Source organism: Homalodisca vitripennis, chromosome 2, assembly GCF_021130785.1.
Source record: "Homalodisca vitripennis isolate AUS2020 chromosome 2, UT_GWSS_2.1, whole genome shotgun sequence".
NCBI classification, from domain to species: domain Eukaryota; kingdom Metazoa; phylum Arthropoda; class Insecta; order Hemiptera; family Cicadellidae; genus Homalodisca; species Homalodisca vitripennis.
In genome coordinates, this window is record NC_060208.1 from 186998250 (window position 1) to 187017688 (window position 19439).

General features: G+C 34.2%; 1 protein-coding gene across 3 annotated transcripts in view; it reads right to left on the reverse strand.

Moving 5' to 3' along the window:
* The window catches only part of LOC124355147 (kinesin-like protein KIF21A), a 214866-nt gene that overhangs the window by 91784 nt on the left and 103643 nt on the right, over positions 1-19439 (reverse strand). For all 3 annotated transcript variants that reach the window (XM_046806127.1, XM_046806126.1, XM_046806128.1), the window contains exons 2-5: positions 15033-15255; positions 12679-12921; positions 10531-10752; positions 1135-1399 (exon numbers count right to left, since the gene is read on the reverse strand). In XM_046806127.1, coding sequence (XP_046662083.1) covers positions 1135-1399; positions 10531-10752; positions 12679-12921; positions 15033-15255 — 953 coding nt within the window. The remainder of the gene's footprint in view (positions 1-1134; positions 1400-10530; positions 10753-12678; positions 12922-15032; positions 15256-19439) is intronic.

The window sequence follows — 19439 nt, forward strand, 5'->3', positions numbered from 1 at the left end:
TCTGTATTATGAATCTACTGCAAATGCTTTTTAATTTTCTACTTCCTTACATAATTCCATATGTATACTAAACGTTAGAGAACCCTTTTCAGCAGATATTTATATATTTCCTTGATCATTGCAGTAATGCAAATTCTACGAGCACAGCACTGGAATTACTTTAGACTGAAAGTCAATTAAAATGACTGGAAGTAGACTTTTTTGACCAAAGTAACTTTTCAGACCAACATTTTTATATATTTTCATGATGATACAAACGCTACTACAGCACCTTGGAAATACATTTTACAAGAAGTAGACAGCTTTTAACTAGAGTAGGCCCCACAGAATGAGTATGTAAATATTTTTAGATCATGGCAACAAAGCACACTATTATGACGTGTTAAATATAATTGATTAAAAGCACAAATAACCATCATTTGCTAAACTTGAAGTAAGAGCCACTGTAATTTTTTATAAATTTTAAAATTCTTAACAATGAAAATTGAAATAGTATATACAAAATCATGTGTGCGTCAATAAGTTTACTATGGACTTAGTATTTTTTCACTGGGCATAAGATAGTTCCAAGTGTTGCTGAAATTGTTGGAGCTATTTATACAAATATTACAGAATGTTGTAGAGAAATTTGTATATTTCATTGGTACTCATTAAAACTATGTTAATCTCCGACATCAGGACTTCAAAACATTGCTCTTTAAACTTAAATCCGAATTATTTTGAAATAGATCAGGAGATTTGAATATCTTCCATTGATTATCACTTATTTTTAATAGTGTTTATTTTGCCAGTTGAAAAAGGTATGCTTAGAAAATACCTGTTATTCAATAGGATATCGCATTCAAAGCCGCGGATAACTCCTAGTTTATGATAAAATTATAGATTTCTACATGTAACTAATGACTAACAAATGGTTGAAGTGTTACCTTATTTTCAGTGTCTAGAGTCAACATATGATGCTATGTGCTAAAAACCTGTTTATAAGTCCAGTTTTAGTTATGTTCACAATAATTTTAAATAATTATTTTAGGTCTGAGATATACTTTTTAGTGTTTTAACCTAAGAAAATAAACTTTTCTATTCAGCAACTAATAGGAAAAATTGGTCAATAGTAAATGCCTCAATCAAAATTACCTCCCAAAGAGTCCTGCAGCAGCCTGGTCAACTTGGAGTCTCTGTAGGGGACGTGAAGGGCACGTTTGGACTTGTCGCCCAGAGCAGAGATAACATTCCCGAGAGCTAACAGTCCACAGTTGATGGATATTCCCTCCTTGGCTCGGTCACCAGTAGCTCCCGTTCGCTTCAGTCTCTCGGACCCTGCCAGGTCTACAAAATGGAATTTGGCACTGAACGTTACGAACTCTTGACTAGCACCAGTGTCTTTGATCTCCTCATCTTTCTGGAAATAACAGACAAGCATTGTTTGTTATATCACTTTATAATTACAGAAGGAACAACCAAGATGTTGTATACTCGTTTCAGTTAAATTTCTAATTAATTGTCAACACATAACTGTTCAAACAACAACTGACATGCTGAAAGGTTACAACCTGTATACTGCAAGTTTTTACAAATATTCAAAAGTTTATGGCAATAATAAAGTGCTTGGCTTCATAAATCAAGCGATTTATAATATGAATTTGTGCATATCGGAAATGATATGCTCATTCCTAATAAACAAGACAAAATATATGGAATCGGGAGGCACCTACAAAAGAGTGATTTTTGACGAAGCCCTGATGATGCGCGCTGGTGAAATACTCTATGCATGCGCATTAGCAAATGCTCAGGAAGCCCTTCTCATTGGTGACATTAACCAGATACCTTATATAAATAGAACAACACATGATTTAACCTACTACGACATCATGAAGCTGACAACTGTTGATAAAATCCTACACCATTCATACAGGTGCACAAACAGTGTGGCAGCTCTAATGTCTCATTTCTACCCACAAGGAATGACAACATGCAGCTCCATAAAGAAAGAAACTCAAACTTTTCAACTGGACGACATAAAAAAACTCAACATTGACAAACATGAACACAAAGTACTAGTGTTTAAACTATCTGAAAAACTGGAGCTACAAAAATTAGGGTATGATGTGTCATCTATCCACGAATATCAAGGAAAACAAACTGACCACATTGCGGTTGTACGAACATCAAAGATCCCAGAAGAGGAGCTCTACAACTCTAAATCACACTGCATTGTGGCAATTACAAGACACAAAAAAACCTTCAAATATTTCTCACCAGTGGCAAATGACACACTAAGCAAATGGGTGAAGCAAATGAACAGTTATTCGGACAATGATCTAGCAAAACATCTTAGGGCTGAATCACACATAGTACCACACACGCAAGCAGATGAACACATCCCACTAAGTCAATCTCTTACACTTCAGACTCACAGTGCCTCTACTCTGGAAAATACGGAGAAGGGTAATAACACACCCTTGCCGATTACTCAAGAGAACTCAACCATGACACACCACACCTTGCTGCCACCCATTACAGTAGGTGAAGACCACCAAGAAACCCAGGAAAATGGACATGAGACAAAACTCACGAACAACACCTCTTCAGATCAATATTACCATACTGAAAAAAGCTCCTTTTTTAGAATTTCGACGTCCAAGAAAGACAAGGCACAAACAGGCTACAAAAAAACACAAAATCAAAATATTTTGGAATTCTATCCTACACAAGATGAAATAGCTCCCATAACTATATTTCATCAAAATGTCCAAGGACTATCAAAAAAAGTAGAGAGAATAAACCATCTAATGAATGATTTAAAACCAACAATACTGATACTTTCTGAACATGGATTGAGCACAGAAAAGCTATTACTTACCAAGATTAGTGGATATGAATTAGTAACATCTTACAGTAGGAAAAATCATAAAATGGGAGGAGTTGCAATCTATGTACAGGAAAAACGTAACCTAAAAACAGAAGCAATAGACATATCTAATAGGAACGTGGAACTGGTATGTGAAACTGCATTAACAAAAATTAATATCCAGAATAAAACACTCTATGTACTTGGTGTTTATCGTCCTCCAGGAGGACAAGTCAAATTAGCTGTTGACATATTAGCTGACGTACTTACTACATATAAAGCTGAAGCTAAACTCCAAATCTTAATGGGAGATGTCAATATAGACAGATTAACCGTAAATACAGACAACACTTTCTTTGAGGATGAACTATCAATTTTTGGTATCAAGCGGCTATCTCTCCCAGAGACAAGGACTACTTATCACTCCAGAACATCTATTGATTGTATTTGCACAAACATATCAGAAGATATGGTGAACTTCACAGTAGTACAGACTGGGATATCAGATCACACTGGCCAGATTTGCACCGTCAACATGCAAACAAATTTGTCCTCTAAGAAAGAAGCTACTGTGAGGAGAATATTTTCAAGGAAAAATCTTGACATACTTAAAGACGAATTCTTTCTGGAAAATTGGGAGAGCGTGCATGCTGCACCAGATGTTGAAGAGAGCTATAACTTGTTTTTAACAACAGTAAGACAAACACTAGACCATGTATGTCCTAAGAAGAAAGTACAAGCAAAACCAAGTAGGAAGCTTAATGTACAATACGATGAAGAAGTAAAAATTCTAAAAGAAGACTTTCTAACTGCCTTACACAGATATGAACTAACTGGAAATAATGATGACAAAATAGCAATGACAGAAAAAAAGAAAACCTACGACCTTAAACTCCGAAATCTCAAACGAAGCATAACAGCAGAATATATTAATCAGGCTGACAACAAGAGTAAAGCCATCTGGGACACAATCAACTCGGAGAAACAAAATAAACAAAAAGGTGAAGCAAATATGCAGCTGGAGATGGATGACAAAATAGAGGATAACCCTGTTCTTGTGGCTGAACACTTTAATAAATATTTTTCGAAAATAGCAGCTTCCACATTGGAAAACAATCGGGAACAATTTAAAAACACAATAATAACTCACCAAATTACCCTCCCACAAAGTGATACCCGATTACTATTTTTAAAACCTACTAACACAAAGGAAGTCATTGCAACAATATCCTCACTAAAATCTAAGTTATCTTGTGGAGTAGACGAGGTTCCATCAAAGGTCGTAAAACACTGTGCCAAACAACTAGCACCTCCATTAGTCAGCATAATAAACAAATCATTTAGTTCAGGACAATTCCCCTCTGCTTTAAAAACTGCTAAAATATATCCAAAACACAAGAAAGGATCCCTCATCAAACCAGAGAATTACCGCCCTATCTCGCTAATATCAACACTCTCAAAAATAATAGAAAAGATTGCTCTGTCAAGAATGCTAGACTACATGGAAAGAAATGAACTTGTTACAAAAAATCAACATGGATTTCTCAAAGGTAGATCCACCACCACAGCTGTTACCAATTTACTTGAAAAAATCACAGACAACCTGGAAGATGGCAAACATGTCTCAGCTATTCTACTTGACTACAGCAAAGCCTTCGATTGCCTGGGTCATGACCTCATCCTGAGAAAACTCTTGGCTTTAGGTATTGACGGCCTAGCAAAAGATTGGGTGGCTAGCTACCTGAAAGATCGCACACAAATTACTGAAATTCAACAAAATCTGAATGGAAAAAAATGTGTATACAGATCAAAGCCACTGCCAGTGAGAAGAGGAGTGCCTCAAGGCTCAGTACTGGGCCCCTTTTTATTTATTCTTTTCACCAACGACTTTTCTGTTTTTATCAATGATGACAATGTAGAGACTATAATGTACGCAGACGATACAACTCTTCTATTTGCAAATGACACATCACATGAATTAGTAACTAGCATTTTATCATCTACAGACAAAGCACTCCAATACTGTCTTCAAAACGACTTAGCTATCAATCCATCCAAAACCACACATATCAATTTTAGCAGAAGACATGAACAAATACCAGATATTCCCAATATTTCAACAGAACAAAAGACAAAACTACTGGGGCTCACAATTGGTGCTGACCTTTCCTGGGGAGATCATATTAATGCACTGACCAAGAAACTCTCATCTGGGATATTTGTAGTCAAAAGAATGATGTGGATGGGAGGCCCGGAATTAGCCAAAACAGCCTACTACGCGATGGTGGAATCTCACATTAGATATGGATTAATTTCTTGGGGCTCAACATCCGAGGCCAACCTTAACAAAATCCTGATCCTCCAAAAAAAAAGCTATTAGAACACTTGCAGGCCTAGGCCCTACAGATAGCTGCAGAGAAGCGTTCAAGTCACTTAAGATCTTAACCGTGACATCACTCTACATACTTGCAGTTGTCATCTACACCAATCAGCTGGACCTTCCAAGAAATGAAGACATACATTCTTACAACACTAGGAGAGCAGCCGACTACAGTCTTCCTATTCACCACACAACAACATTTAGCAAAAAACCTTTATACATTGGCCGCAAAATCATCAACTCATTGCCACAAAACCTTAAGGACAAGAGAGGAAACCAGTTAAAAAATGAACTTCAGAACTGGCTAGTGGAGCGACCCTTATACTCGACCAAGGAGTTTTTTGACCTTTTATAAGATGACAAAACATTACAAAAAATTAATAAACAAATAGATACATAAAATTGTAAAGCAAGATTATCACATGTTGACGCCATTGTATTTCTTAAAGAAACTGCAAATAAAGAATATTGTCTATTGTCTATTGTCTATTGATATTGGAAATAAGTGTTTAATCATTTTTTATAAATTGAAGTGGGTAAAGCACTAGTTTTGATGGACTGCTTTATCCTCCTACGTATATTTAAACTTTTATACTAACATAATTCAAAGTTTTACATAGGTTAAGATTAAATTGAATAATTAAAACAGACAATATTTAACTAATACTTTAAATAAGTTATAAGCACAGAGAAGACAAAAGATAACCCATTAAAAGAAGTACTTGGCTTTGATTAACAAAAAACACATACAACAATGAGAGATTAGTTTTAACAAAGGGTTCCCACTGAGAACAGCTGTGATGCTTTGATTAAAAGTTATGTTATTCAGAATATTAAATAATTTGGTTTCATTATATCACTCCCAGGAATGTTCTTTCATCTGTATTCTTCTACCTTCAAATGTTGCACTGTTATAAAAAACTAGGTATACCCTTACAGATCTTCCACAGAAATGGATATACAGAAACTGATAAACTGAAGTGGATAAACCAATACACTTAGATTTAAAGACCTACCTCAGATTGTAGAACAATTTCTAAGTTGCTATTCTTCTCTATAGCTTTGACCTTATAGTGCTGACAACACCTTACAGATCTTCCACAGAAATGGATAAATAGAAACTGATAAACTGAAGTGGATAAACCAATACACTTAGATTTATAGACCTACCTCAGATTGCAGAACAATTTCTAAGTTGCTATTCTTCTCCATAGCTTTGACCTTATAGTGCTGACAACAGAAGTACACACAAGCAGTTCACACCACAGACTGAGAGGGGTAAGTGAGGCCAATTCTGAACACTTAAGGAGAAATCCTAATACATGACCTTTGGACCCAAGACCAAAGTACACTGTGACTCATGAGTCACAATGAGGTTATAACTCAATGTTTGTCCAACTATTTAAACACTTGCACACATCAATCAATCTATGCTACAAATAACTTATCAAAATGTTATAATTTACTACTTAATGTAATAATAATTAAAAACAATATGTATATCATCATCTAGGGTACACCACACACTACCATCTGCCAAGATTTAAGAACAATACTAGATTTAAGAACAATTTCTCAATGCAACATAGGCTTACTCTTTTTGAAAAAAAACCAAATTTCTCTGGACTAAAAATTTATCAAGTTTTACCACTAATAATAAGAACAATCAATTGTAACAAAAAATTCAAGAGTGAGCTAAAAAATTTCCTAATAGATCAATCCTTCTATAGCATGGAACAATTTTTTGATCATTGTAAAGGGCTGGAACACCCCACCCTACCATAAACACTGTCCCTCCTATGCAGGGCAGTTTTGGACCTGCAGAAGCCCTAAGATGGGCCAACTTCCTGCGGAAACAAAAGTATCAAGTAAGTAAGTAAGTAAGTATCAAGTAAGATCCTTTCATTGGTTAAATATTTACAGAGTACTTTTAATTGCTAGCATATATCGAATAAAGTATTCCATTTTTAAAGAGAGATTTGTGTTAATGCGCCAAACTTTTCATAGTTAATAGACTTTAAATATAACTTATCTCCAATAGTACGTTTACGGAACATTTCCTTTAAATTTCACTTAGCAGTTTAAATGCAAGGTGAATTTATCATTATTTCTATACTTGTGTCAGTCAATTCTGACCAACGGTAAACTTTCTATGGTCATGTCAAGTCATATTCGATTAGCAGGACAAATATTTGTATTTTCCCACTCTTTTTAAATCTTTATTAGAGGTTACAAATCCAATTTAACCCCAAAAACAACAAAAGTCTGTCATGTGACGATAAAAAATGATTCAGCAGTCATCTGACGCAGGGGTACTACTTAGGTTTTTATGCATACAGTATAATGAACTTGTAAATATACACATATGCTAATGAAAGATTAGACTTATTTCATGTCTAAAACATTACTGATTGCCTTTGCTTTAGATTAAAATTATAAAACTAATAGTTCAATAATTTATTGTAGGAGATTATTGCTTGAGCAGGAACGGTGATGAAATAAACAATTCTTGAACATTTAAGGGATGTTGTTACAGTAGTAGTTATATGAGTAGGCTTACACAGTTCAGATCTTGTCAATTGAAAGTTTTATTGTACTTGCGGTTTACAAGCTTTGAATTTTACAACTGAGTGCAGCCTATCTGACTTAGCTATTATGTAGAGTAAACGAGTTTCTGTACATGTTGCTTCTCTATAACTGTTCTTGTTTGATAGCTTGTGATCCTAAACTAATGCATTAAATTTTACTCATCATCATCATCATCATCTGACGTTTCCGTTATCACGGGTCGTCGTACACAGCCTCCTCCACTTTTGTCTGTCATTCCAGGTCTCCTCTTCCTCCACCTGCATTTTCTGTAGTCCCCTTCTCTCTCCTGTAGTCTCTGTAGTCTCCTCCCTCGTCGTGAGGGACGGGCAACGGCTCAAAGAGACGGCTAACGGGGCTCTGGTGAAGCTATGTCAGGTCTAGCAAGCCGGTAGTGCATAAAACTTGCTTTCAAGAATAAGAACAGCCTCGGAAAGGATGGAAAAAAATTAAATTTTACTGTTTCAGTAATATAGGCTTAGTATAGTACTGTGAATTAAGTTTATTTAAGATCTTTTTGATTTTGGAATTTAAGTGTAGCCTGCTGCTTAGATGGACTGATTGTTTCTGTTTCATTATTTTGTCCTTGTCTATGTTAATACAGTACCTCATCCCTAACAAAAATGAATGCCATTGTAGAAACTCACATTATGTTTAGAGTAATTACAATATTTATTTATTGTACTATATAGTACGCATTTTATATATTATATGTAATAAATTTACATATAACATAAAAAATTAAGTTTTATAATTACTAATTTCTTTACACATAACATTGGGTTTCTGCCTATTTGTTTTAACTCTAATAGTAACAAATTAGTATTTGTGTTATAAAATTAAATACTTTTAAAATTATAATTGTTGAATTCTTCAATTTTATAACTTCAATAATACTTTCATACTATTAAAGTTATATCACAAAACTGGTGTAACCGCTGAAACCACCGTGGGGTCATGCACATATCTTGTACATTTCCATGCACACTACAAAGAATAAGAGAATGCTAATTTACATTGTTTTCAAAAGGAATACTTGCTACTGAAGTATAATAATTTAAAAATGGTAACAAAATCTCATACACTCTCAGACAATATCAACCCTCATCCATATTTATAACAACTTTACAACAATCTTCTCAACAACTTCACACTCTCATAATACTCGATATGCACGGAATATCGGTGTTGTTCCAATGCAAATTAGTAAATCCATATTATCAACTAACTCTTTCTACATATCCCATCTTCTATTTAGAAATCTTTGTCGATATTTTCCTGATCACCACATTTTCGATTCACCATCGGTATTTATGTGTAAAAACGTTCAAATGAATGGTTGTCTCTTATCAGTATTGACGAGGCTGAATCAATTATTACGGCTGAATACAGACGGGACTACTTCTAACATTGCCCCCCGCCCCCTCCTTATCTAACCTGTTACTCCACTACCGACAATTATGAATGGATTCATGGTAGCTCGTAGTATAAATTATCTATTTAACTTTACTGCTTCACTTTAATCCTCTCAACCAACTACTGTATATAAGTTAATACTCTGTCATTTCTTCTTGATTCTGGGAATACGCCATCCTAAATTTTAATACTTTTAATTATACGCTAAGATTTACATTAGTACAATATTTCATGAAGTGTGTGTGTGTGTGGGGGGGGGGGGGCGCGCGACAAGCGCACCACGTAGTTCGTTATATTGAATAAAGACAGCAAATTACAATCCGTCCACGGTTTCATGGCAGCAACTCGAGCCTACGCACAGGCTTTCTACAGGCCCATGTAGGCTTATTTCATAGGTCACTAATATTTTTTATTAATGAGTTCAACTCCTTAAAAGAAATTAACTGCTAGTACTAACGAATTTACAATTAGTTATACATATAAATAGATTCCTTAATTGTATGTTATTAAATAACTTATAATTACTGATTAATTTTTACATTGTTACTCTTTGTTTATGTTTTAAGGAGTTTGAGTTTTAGTTTGTACAGTACTTCATGTACCGAAATTGAAAATAAATTATGATTCAATTCAATTTAATTCAATTCAGGTATTGATGAAATCATAGTAGCATCTAAGTATTTTTTTATATTCAAAAATAACTTTTACCTATAAAACGTATTACATTCAGCTGTTATGAGGCTAAATAAATACAATTCACACACAAACGTTTGCGGTACATACGGATTGGCATCTCTACATTTTCAGATGGGCTAAAATCTGAAATATCTCACAACTGTAAAACATTAATAAATCTATACAAGTGCTATGTATCCATGAAGAGCCTACCCCCAGTCTAGTGACCCTGTGCTGCTTGATGTGTAGCGTGAAGATCGCGTGACTGCATTAATATAAGTGCTCTGTACAATAACAGTGTCAGTCAAGAGCCTACCTCCACCCTAGTGACCCTCTGCTGCTTGATGTGTAGCGTGACGATCGCGTGATTGCGGGAATATAAGTGCTCTGTACAATACCAGTGTCAGTCAAGAGCCTACCTCCAGCCTAGTGACCCTCTGCTGCTTGATGTGTAGCGTGAAGATCGCGTGACTGCATTAATATAAGTGCTCTGTACAATAACAGTGTCAGTCAAGAGCCTACCTCCACCCTAGTGACCCTCTGTTGCTTGATGTGCAGTGTGAAGATCACGTGATTGCGGGAATATAAGTGCTCTGTACAATACCAATGTCAGTCAAGAGCCTACCTCCAGCCTAGTGACCCTCTGCTGCTTGATGTGCAGCGTGAAGATCGCGTGACTGCGGGAAGACTGAGCGTTCATCTGCGTGCTGCCTGTGGTGCGAGACAGAGCTCCCTGGCGCAGGAACTGTAGGGCCTCCGCCGCTGAGTGACAATCTCGTTTTTCCACACCCATCACACAGATAGAGTGGCTACCTGGCTCCTCCGTGATTTTGATCCCACTCTTGCACTGAAACACAGTTTTACAGCTGTTAGCTAGCCTTTCTAGTGAACAAAACTAAGCACAATAACAACTTAATGTCCACTAGCAATCATGTATACCAAGCCTCAAGAGAGGCTAGTTACCTGCATATAAGAAGACCTGTACTTTGAAGAATTAAAAAAATAGAAAAGAGAAAGATGGAAGGAGGACTATGTTAAAATAGTAACATACTATGTTGCACATTACATACAGTATATGTTTCTTAATAATTCAAGTATTAAACTACAAACCATGACTTTCCAATGGAATGGATGGTTACAGCACACTAATGTTACCTGACATTCAAAGTGACAATCTATGAAAATACCAGAATAATGTAATTTAACCATCACTAATAATTTTTGTGTGTGTAATTTATTTGATATAAACTGTTTTATATGCACTTTAACTTGTACAAAACCTTATTACTTATCAAATGTAAGAATACTGTACAACCTTGTATGACTACATAATGCAACTTTATTAATAATTTATGAATATATGTATCTGTATAAACATTCTAAGACGCCTTTGTTTTTAAAGCTCCTAAGAATAAAAAACCAGAAAATCGATACAATTCAAAATGGATTAAACTAACAGAGATTTGAAAATATGGTCAAAAGCTGACTATTATTTAATATGAATTAATTTTGAGCCTAAGGCTGATCTTCACAATTTAATGGAGCTTTTATGTCTTTATTAGATTTAAAATTTTTTTAATAATGCTAAAATTGTATTTGTTCCTAAATAGTATAACAATAAAAGGGAATGTAGATTAGGAACGTAATATCTATAATGAAGGAAATCAAAACATTTAAACAAACATGCCAAGACGCTATCATAAATTAAAAACAACCTGAAGTACAATCAATAAATTTAGAAGTTACTTTAAACAACTCTGCTTATTTCTTGTTGAAGTATTATATTTCAAACTTGTTCCATATTAATGCATTTTGGTTCCAGTAGTACATTGGAATTAAATCTCTGATATTGTCTCCATCTTTAGTTTATGGTATTCAATAAGAACCAAGATATTACTATGTGTCCCTTGAAGTTAATGACAACAGTACAACCATTACAAATTATAAAATGTGAATGTTTTAAAGGGGGAGTACTACTCTTTTTAGCCAGATTCCATCTTTATTCAAGTATGATCTGTGCCAGAACTTAAAAAGATTTATTGGGGGGTTCTCGGAGTTTAATTCTGAATGGTTTATAGATGTCCAGTAGAATCTATTTTGGTACAACAAAACAGACATGTCACCAACTGGAAATGTTGAGATAGTGGGATAACTCGGCAAATTGGAGTGGGCAAAGTTCCGTCAGTATTTTTTGGCGAGCATAGACCTGAAGGAGACACTTTTCTCCTATCTATTTGGACTAAAGGGAAAATCTAAACAGAACTAGCCTTCAAACGTTCCAAGGCAGTATGGCTGAGGATGACAAGTGTCAGAAATATCCTTTCCTTCCAGCCTGACTGTTCTACATTATCTTGAGAAAAGGTGGAGACCATCCACTCCACCGACCATCCTGTATATCCTCACACTCTGAGAGCCGTGAAGAAGATCTTTTAGGTTTAAGTATATAAGGAATCTTCACAGCTTCGTACCTTCTTGAAAAAACAGGGAGTCAATATAATACATGATCGACAGTATTGATAAATAATCTGTTGGTTAAGGGTAAATTTAATTGAACAATACCTCTAATCGACAATCAATGTTTGATGCCAAAAATTAACAGCCCCTGACCCCCAGTACTGGTTTAAAACATTGTGAAATAAACAAGATGATGAAGAAGAAAAAATAGTATGACTATTTCAATAAAATCAAAACTGAAAAGGAAGTGCTAAGTCTTTTAACGATCTCACAAGAAAATCGTGACCAGTAACAAATTATCATAAAATATTCAACATACCTTAGTTAAAGAGTAATCCTGCGTCTGATCCATGAGATCTATGACTTCCTCGTTGTAAAGCTCCAGAAACTGCGCCTGGACGGAAAAGTCAGGTGGGGTCTCTCCCAACTCCTTCGCTTGGGCTATCTGCCTCTGTATACCGTCAAACAGGTGGTTGATGGCTCGGGGGATGATGCCTACATTCTCCTGTTCTATGTCCACTTCAAAACCGGTTCCCATTGTGTATGTTTTACCCGAACCAGTCTGAAAGCCAAGTGTATTGTTTAAAGAATAGTTTTAAAATATTTACAATTTATGAATTCTTATATACTAAATCTATATAGTATACAAACTGTAAAATCTAATCATTTACAGTACTATATATATATATATATATATATATATATATATATATATATATATATAATTTCAATATATTATGCTCTTTATATTGAACACAATTTACTAGCTTATACATTAAGTTACTATTTTAAATTAAATATATTGTCTTCATTACATTCACATTGCATTGCAACTTATATTTGTAAAATATAGCCTAGCATGTGTAACATATAAATCTTTAAAATTTATATGTTTTCAACATACAGTTGACAAGTGCACATCACAGTTTCATGTATACTGACAATAAGTGATTTTGTTATAACACAATATGTAGTAGTTGTTGTTTACATAGAAAATTGTTTTCTTAATCAATCTACAAATATTTTAAGTACATTATTAAGTAAATAATGAGATTTATTCATTAAACGTATTCCATATAGTCATATAATTTACATTCAAAAAAATATTTTACTAAAAAAAACTGGTTATTTAAGCGTTAGTATACACAATTGTTTATGATGTGATGACATTAATCATGTGTTTTACGTAATTATGATAACCACATATGCCACTGTACTTGAATTGTTTTGCTCTGTTTGCATTATTGAAAGTTGACTTTGGTTTTGTTATTAAAACATAGAGTTCTTAGTATATAGCATAGCTTCATATTTAATTAAATCATATGATATAATTGAAGTCTCAAACAGCTAGCTATAATAGTGACACTGAGTTTGCAGAAACCCTTCTTGTCCTTAGATCTGGTGGCATGTTAGTTGCCTATGTTGTTTTTAGCACTTTGCAAGCCTTTAGAAAAAATTTGCCAAAAATAGAACATTAACTTATTGTTAAACACAGTTTTTTGTTCAGAAATTTAAATTACAGAACTAATACAAACACTAATAAATGTAGATTTAAAAAATGTTTTTAAGAAAGGAATAAAAATTTTCCAAATACATGGTCAAACTTTGCTCAATACTTTTATCTCGTCACTGCCAACCAACTATTTTTGTGTTCCAAGACCTAAATTCATGCTCACATGTTTTTCTATGGGATGATTGATAACATAAGAAAATATCTGCAGCCACCATATGTACTTCAAAGATATGAAAAACCTTCACTGCCATAATGAACAGACATAAGCTCTGTATGAGCTTTTACAGAGTGAAACCAGCATACATGTTAGCTGATGATCTGCCCAAGCCTTCTGCTCTCTCTTCAGTGGATATGGGAGGCCCAGTTACATCACCCATTCAGGAGTACAAGTAACTTTTTTGCTGTTTCCATTGTTCAGTTCTTCTTCGTATATAGCACAGCTATTTATTTACTTAAATGTTATTATGTAATTGAAGATTCAAACAACTACACTCTTCGTATACAAGTAATATACTGTTTTACTTCCAAAACTGGCAATGTTTTGAATAAATATTTGTGTTACTAATTCTTCAAGAATTATATCATGTATAAAAATAACAAGACATAACTACAATATATATGCTTGTGTGCTATATTACCTTCACTATTTTGCCATTTTTGCAAAATAAAACATTTAAATATATTTTTAATTTTATGGTAAACTACAATTTGAACTATAATTATAATTATGTAATATGATATAAAAAATTACACATGTTATCGATATGCATTATAGCAACATTTACTAAATAGAAAATTATAATGTTTAGAAAAGTTTAATATTTTATTGAAAAAAATAATAATACAATTAAAATAACAATTCAAAAATTTTACAAAACTGAAGTAAATGTATATAGTATTTTATGCAGAATGCAGGTAAAAGGTAAAAAAGAAAAATATATTCTGAGCAAACATTTGTATTATAAGGGTACAAGAAATAAAGTTACATCCGGTTTCAGTCCAAACTTAATTTTAAGGAATGTGTGAAAAGAATGTTCTTTAAATATGTATACAACATGTGTAATGTGTTTTACACCACAGTTAGCTTCTACAGTTAACACCACAGTATAAATGAATAAAACAAAATACCCATTAAGATCTCTGAGATACAAGTTCCGTACCTGTCCATAGGCGAGGATTGTTGCATTGTAACCCTCGAGGGAGCCCTCCACCAGTGACTTGGCCGTGGTCTCGTAGATGGCCTCCTGGTTCTGTCCCATGTCAAACACATAGTCGTAGGTGAAGGACTTGTCGCTGCCGAGTGTGACCTGAGGCTCGCCTGGTGTAACCGCCGTACACACTCGACACATGTCTATCACCTCCCGGGGAGTCTGGGGCCGGATCCTGTCAGACAAAAGTGTGTGGATCAGCACATAAACCCATAAAATAATATAAACTATGGAGAAATGAATACACTGTATTATGTTCAAATACTACACTATTAACTTGTGCTATGTTAAATTGCTTTTATCCGGTTTCATTGATCGGTGTAGCACCCACAAATGGCATTTAATTTATAAAACTACACAGTTGTTTATTCAAACAACTAATTTACATTACTTTCCACGTTTCTTACATAGTATTTTCATTTCTGGCACAACTTTAAATAATAAAGACTAATAATAAATATATTGAAGGAAACAGGACTTTTCCGGACATCTGCCATCCTTCAGTGAAACAAAAAAATCAATAACACTATGTTTTGAGATCTGCAATCTGATCTCTTCTTCAGGTAAATGACTAACCTAATACATAATTACAAACTAGGTTAAAATAAACAAATCATACCACAGCGTTGTGACACACCTAAGTCAGGAATCACAACCACCATGTTGTGTGCCACAACTCTAAAACATGCACTTAATAAAAAACTACCTAAAAAAAACCTACGACTGACCAGAAGCCACGGCAGAAACAAGATGGTATTCGATGTCAGATCTTGAAACGAAGTGTTACTGATTTTTTGTTTCACTGAACGATGGCAAATGTCCGGAAAAATCGTGATTCCTTCACAATCCTTCCATCGTCGAAAATTAACTTCAAACAAAGAAATATATTGAAATATTAAATATATAATGTAGGTCGCTTAAAATATATTCTTCTTAGTAAAATAACTATTTGCACTATAATATACTTTTGAGTTGATTTCACCCAATAATGAATGCATTGAAAATTATTCGTGAGAAAAAAGTGTATGACTAAAACAGTGTTGCACAGAGAAGAGGTAAAGGAGTCTGCTATCAATGCTCACACCTGCTAATGTTAATTGACTGAAATACGTGTTTCATACAAGAATGGAAAGATACTCCACAAATGTGCATACAACAAAATTATTAGTTTGTTTCCAAAGAAAAGAACTGGCATCGATTTTCAACTAATAAACATAGTCTTAATGTTTTCCAGTACATCTATACATTTGATTGGGCCTTGCTGATTTTGCACCCTAAAATGTTGCTCTGTAGGACTTATGGGGGTACACACAATACAATTCGTAGAACTTCACTGCTTGGTGGAAATTTTGTAATTGATTGGAGAAGTCAAGGCAATCACTTATGAAATCGATGACTCAAAAGATCATGCCCTGAAAAATTTCGAGCCCAGATATTTAGTACAACGTACCAGTAACTATGTGGACTACTTCCCAAAGTATGACTAATATTTGAAGATTGATCACAGATTGACACTGTACAAAATTGGGCAAGCGCTGTCATCAGTATAGAGTAAAATAAGAACAGGATCTGAGTCCGGAACTGGCCCCACTGAGGTAAAACATACAATGGTTTACCATGCTGGGTTCACATAAAGCCTTTGCTCAATTCAGATACGCCATCCAACTAACTATGAAACTTCGATATTGCCGGATAAGTTCTAGAGGCTTACGGCTCTGCTGCTACATTGTTGAAACAATTAGAATAGAGATATATTCCAAACACACTCATACGGATCTAAATCTTTTAGTATACTGTATTAAAAGAAGGACTGAAAGTAACATTACTGTCAGAAGTTTTTTTTTCTTCAGAAACCAATTATCTACTTGAATTGTTATTCAATAAGACATTTCAGGAGATGGCATAGAGATAGATAGGTTGATAGTTAATTATGCTTGCAACAATGCACACACAATTGTGGACACTGGTATTTCGATCACCAATTTTAGCGATTCTGAGAAATAATCAAAAGATACGATGATAAGATAAGATAGAGGAAATTGTACAAATTCACCAATCTGAGCTAAGCAATCTAAATGAGACACGATAGTGATTTTTTTATCTCTAATAATTTCACATTCGTTAGTCGGACAAAATGACAACCTACATCCATTCACTGTCTTCTATTTGCAACGTTTTAAACAATTTATACTTTTTATTGAGCTATTTTATTGAACTTTTTCCAACTGAGTTGAGATGAGAAACCCTTATCTTACCACGACCGTACTGACTGCCCCCATGTATTTATCTTTTACTCTTGAATAACATTATCTCTGAGGATATGAGGATTTCTTCATATCCTTAATGTTGTAGTAAACGTCACTTAAATTTTCAAACCGAAATGATGATGTCATTCTGTAGCGTTTTACAAAAATCCTGTTGAAGCTAAAGCAACAAAAATAACAACTAAATTTCGCACGTAAGTAAACGACAAATGAATGACAATGAGTAAGAGCTAACAATGAATATAAAGCGGAGGTGAAGTGTTGGCCAATACATAAACAACCTTGTTTGGCGAGGTAATGTTAACTCGTAGGAGAAGTTAGTACCATTCTAGCCTTGCGAGTTACTAGTACATTGCAACATCGGTCAAGGCCGGGGTTTAAACTGCACAAAAGAATTATATTAGTTAACAAAATATAAACAATTACCCGTACCTAAATTTAAATATACTTCTTTAATTTTTTTAAATAACAACACGGATGCATTATTTACTTAATACATAATAATAAAAAACAGAACAAAGTATAATACAATGATATTTACGGCCCAACCTTTATCAGTTGTAATTATATACATTGAATATAAAAAGTCAATTCCAAAGTGTATTTGTAAACATTAGCTAAAACACAATGGACCAATCCTTGTAAGTAGGTGTAATTTTGGAATAACCCTTGCCTATTTAGTACACAACAATTTAGCTATTAGTTTTTTAAGACATCTTTTTACAGATTTCAATGAAAACTTTGCTGGTTGACCAGCTTAAACTTCTGTCTTTTCCTCTTTTCATTATCGTTATGATCTGTGGAGGCCTTTGTGAATAATACCTATTCCTATAGCCTTCTGAACTTTGGAAAAAAGAAACTCAACTTTGCGAAAATATTTTGATATTGAAATAACTGAAATATTTGAATTATCTTCTGAGAAAAACCTTACAGTTGTTAGGCATTGGTGAAGTAATAATTTCAAATTTCGAATTTAATTATAATGTTTTAAATTTATCACCTAATATCTTAAAACTTACACGTTTTGACGTGAGATCTATTCTTAGTCCGGGAGGCGAGATCCAAATTTTGTTTTATAGGTACAAAAACTAGTTTTTCTTAAAGACGATATAGTATTCTTTGTTTGAAGCTCGTTTTTTACGATGGAAGAATTGTGAAGGAAACGGAATTTTTTCGGACATTTGCTATTTTGACACTAATTAATTTGTTTTGTTTTTTATTATGTGCATGTTTTAGACTTAGTGAAGTTGAAACACAACATGGTGGTTGTGATTCCTGACTAACGCGTGTCACAACGCTCTGGTATGATTTGTTTATTTTAACCTATTTTGTAATTATATGTTAGGTTAGTTATTTACCTGAAGAAGAGATCAGATTGCAGATCTCGAAACGTAGTGTTCCCCTTAAGAACGAAAGCGACTTCAGTCACGCTAGTTCTGGTAGGGTCCAAAATTGGAAGGTAGCAAAGCATTAAGAATGTACAAAAATAATTTTTACAGGTCATGTTTTTTACCTGGACACCAACCTTGAAACTGGTATACGATAGTACAAGGTACGCTTGCTAACGAGCGCAAGTCAAGGAGGTACAGAAATTGAAAGTGGCAACTTTCAGACCACTTTCAGTATTTTTTTCCTGTTAGCTGATACTCATTTAAGAACTATAGCACCAACAACTAAAGCTTCAACATCAAGTGTAACGGTTTTAACATTAACGTCAGTATAGTTTGGAGACAATTATTCTATGGATATTCTCGCACCGGGAGAAGTTCTCTCCCCAGAAGTTCCCCTATCAGAGGACACTCTAACCTTCAAATATGTATATGATAGTACAACGTACGCTTGCTAACGAGCTCAAGTAAAGGAGGTACAGAGATTAAAAGTGGCAACTTTCAGACCACTTTCAGTATTTTGTCTCGATGGCTGACACTCATTTAACAACTATAGCATCTGTTAGATAATTAAAGCTTCAACATCAAGTGTAACAGTTTTAACATTAACCTCAGTATAGTTTGGAGACAATTATTCTATGGATATTCTCGCACCGGGAGAAGTTCCCTTATAAGAGGCCTTGTGCAGCGACGACGTAATGCTCTCC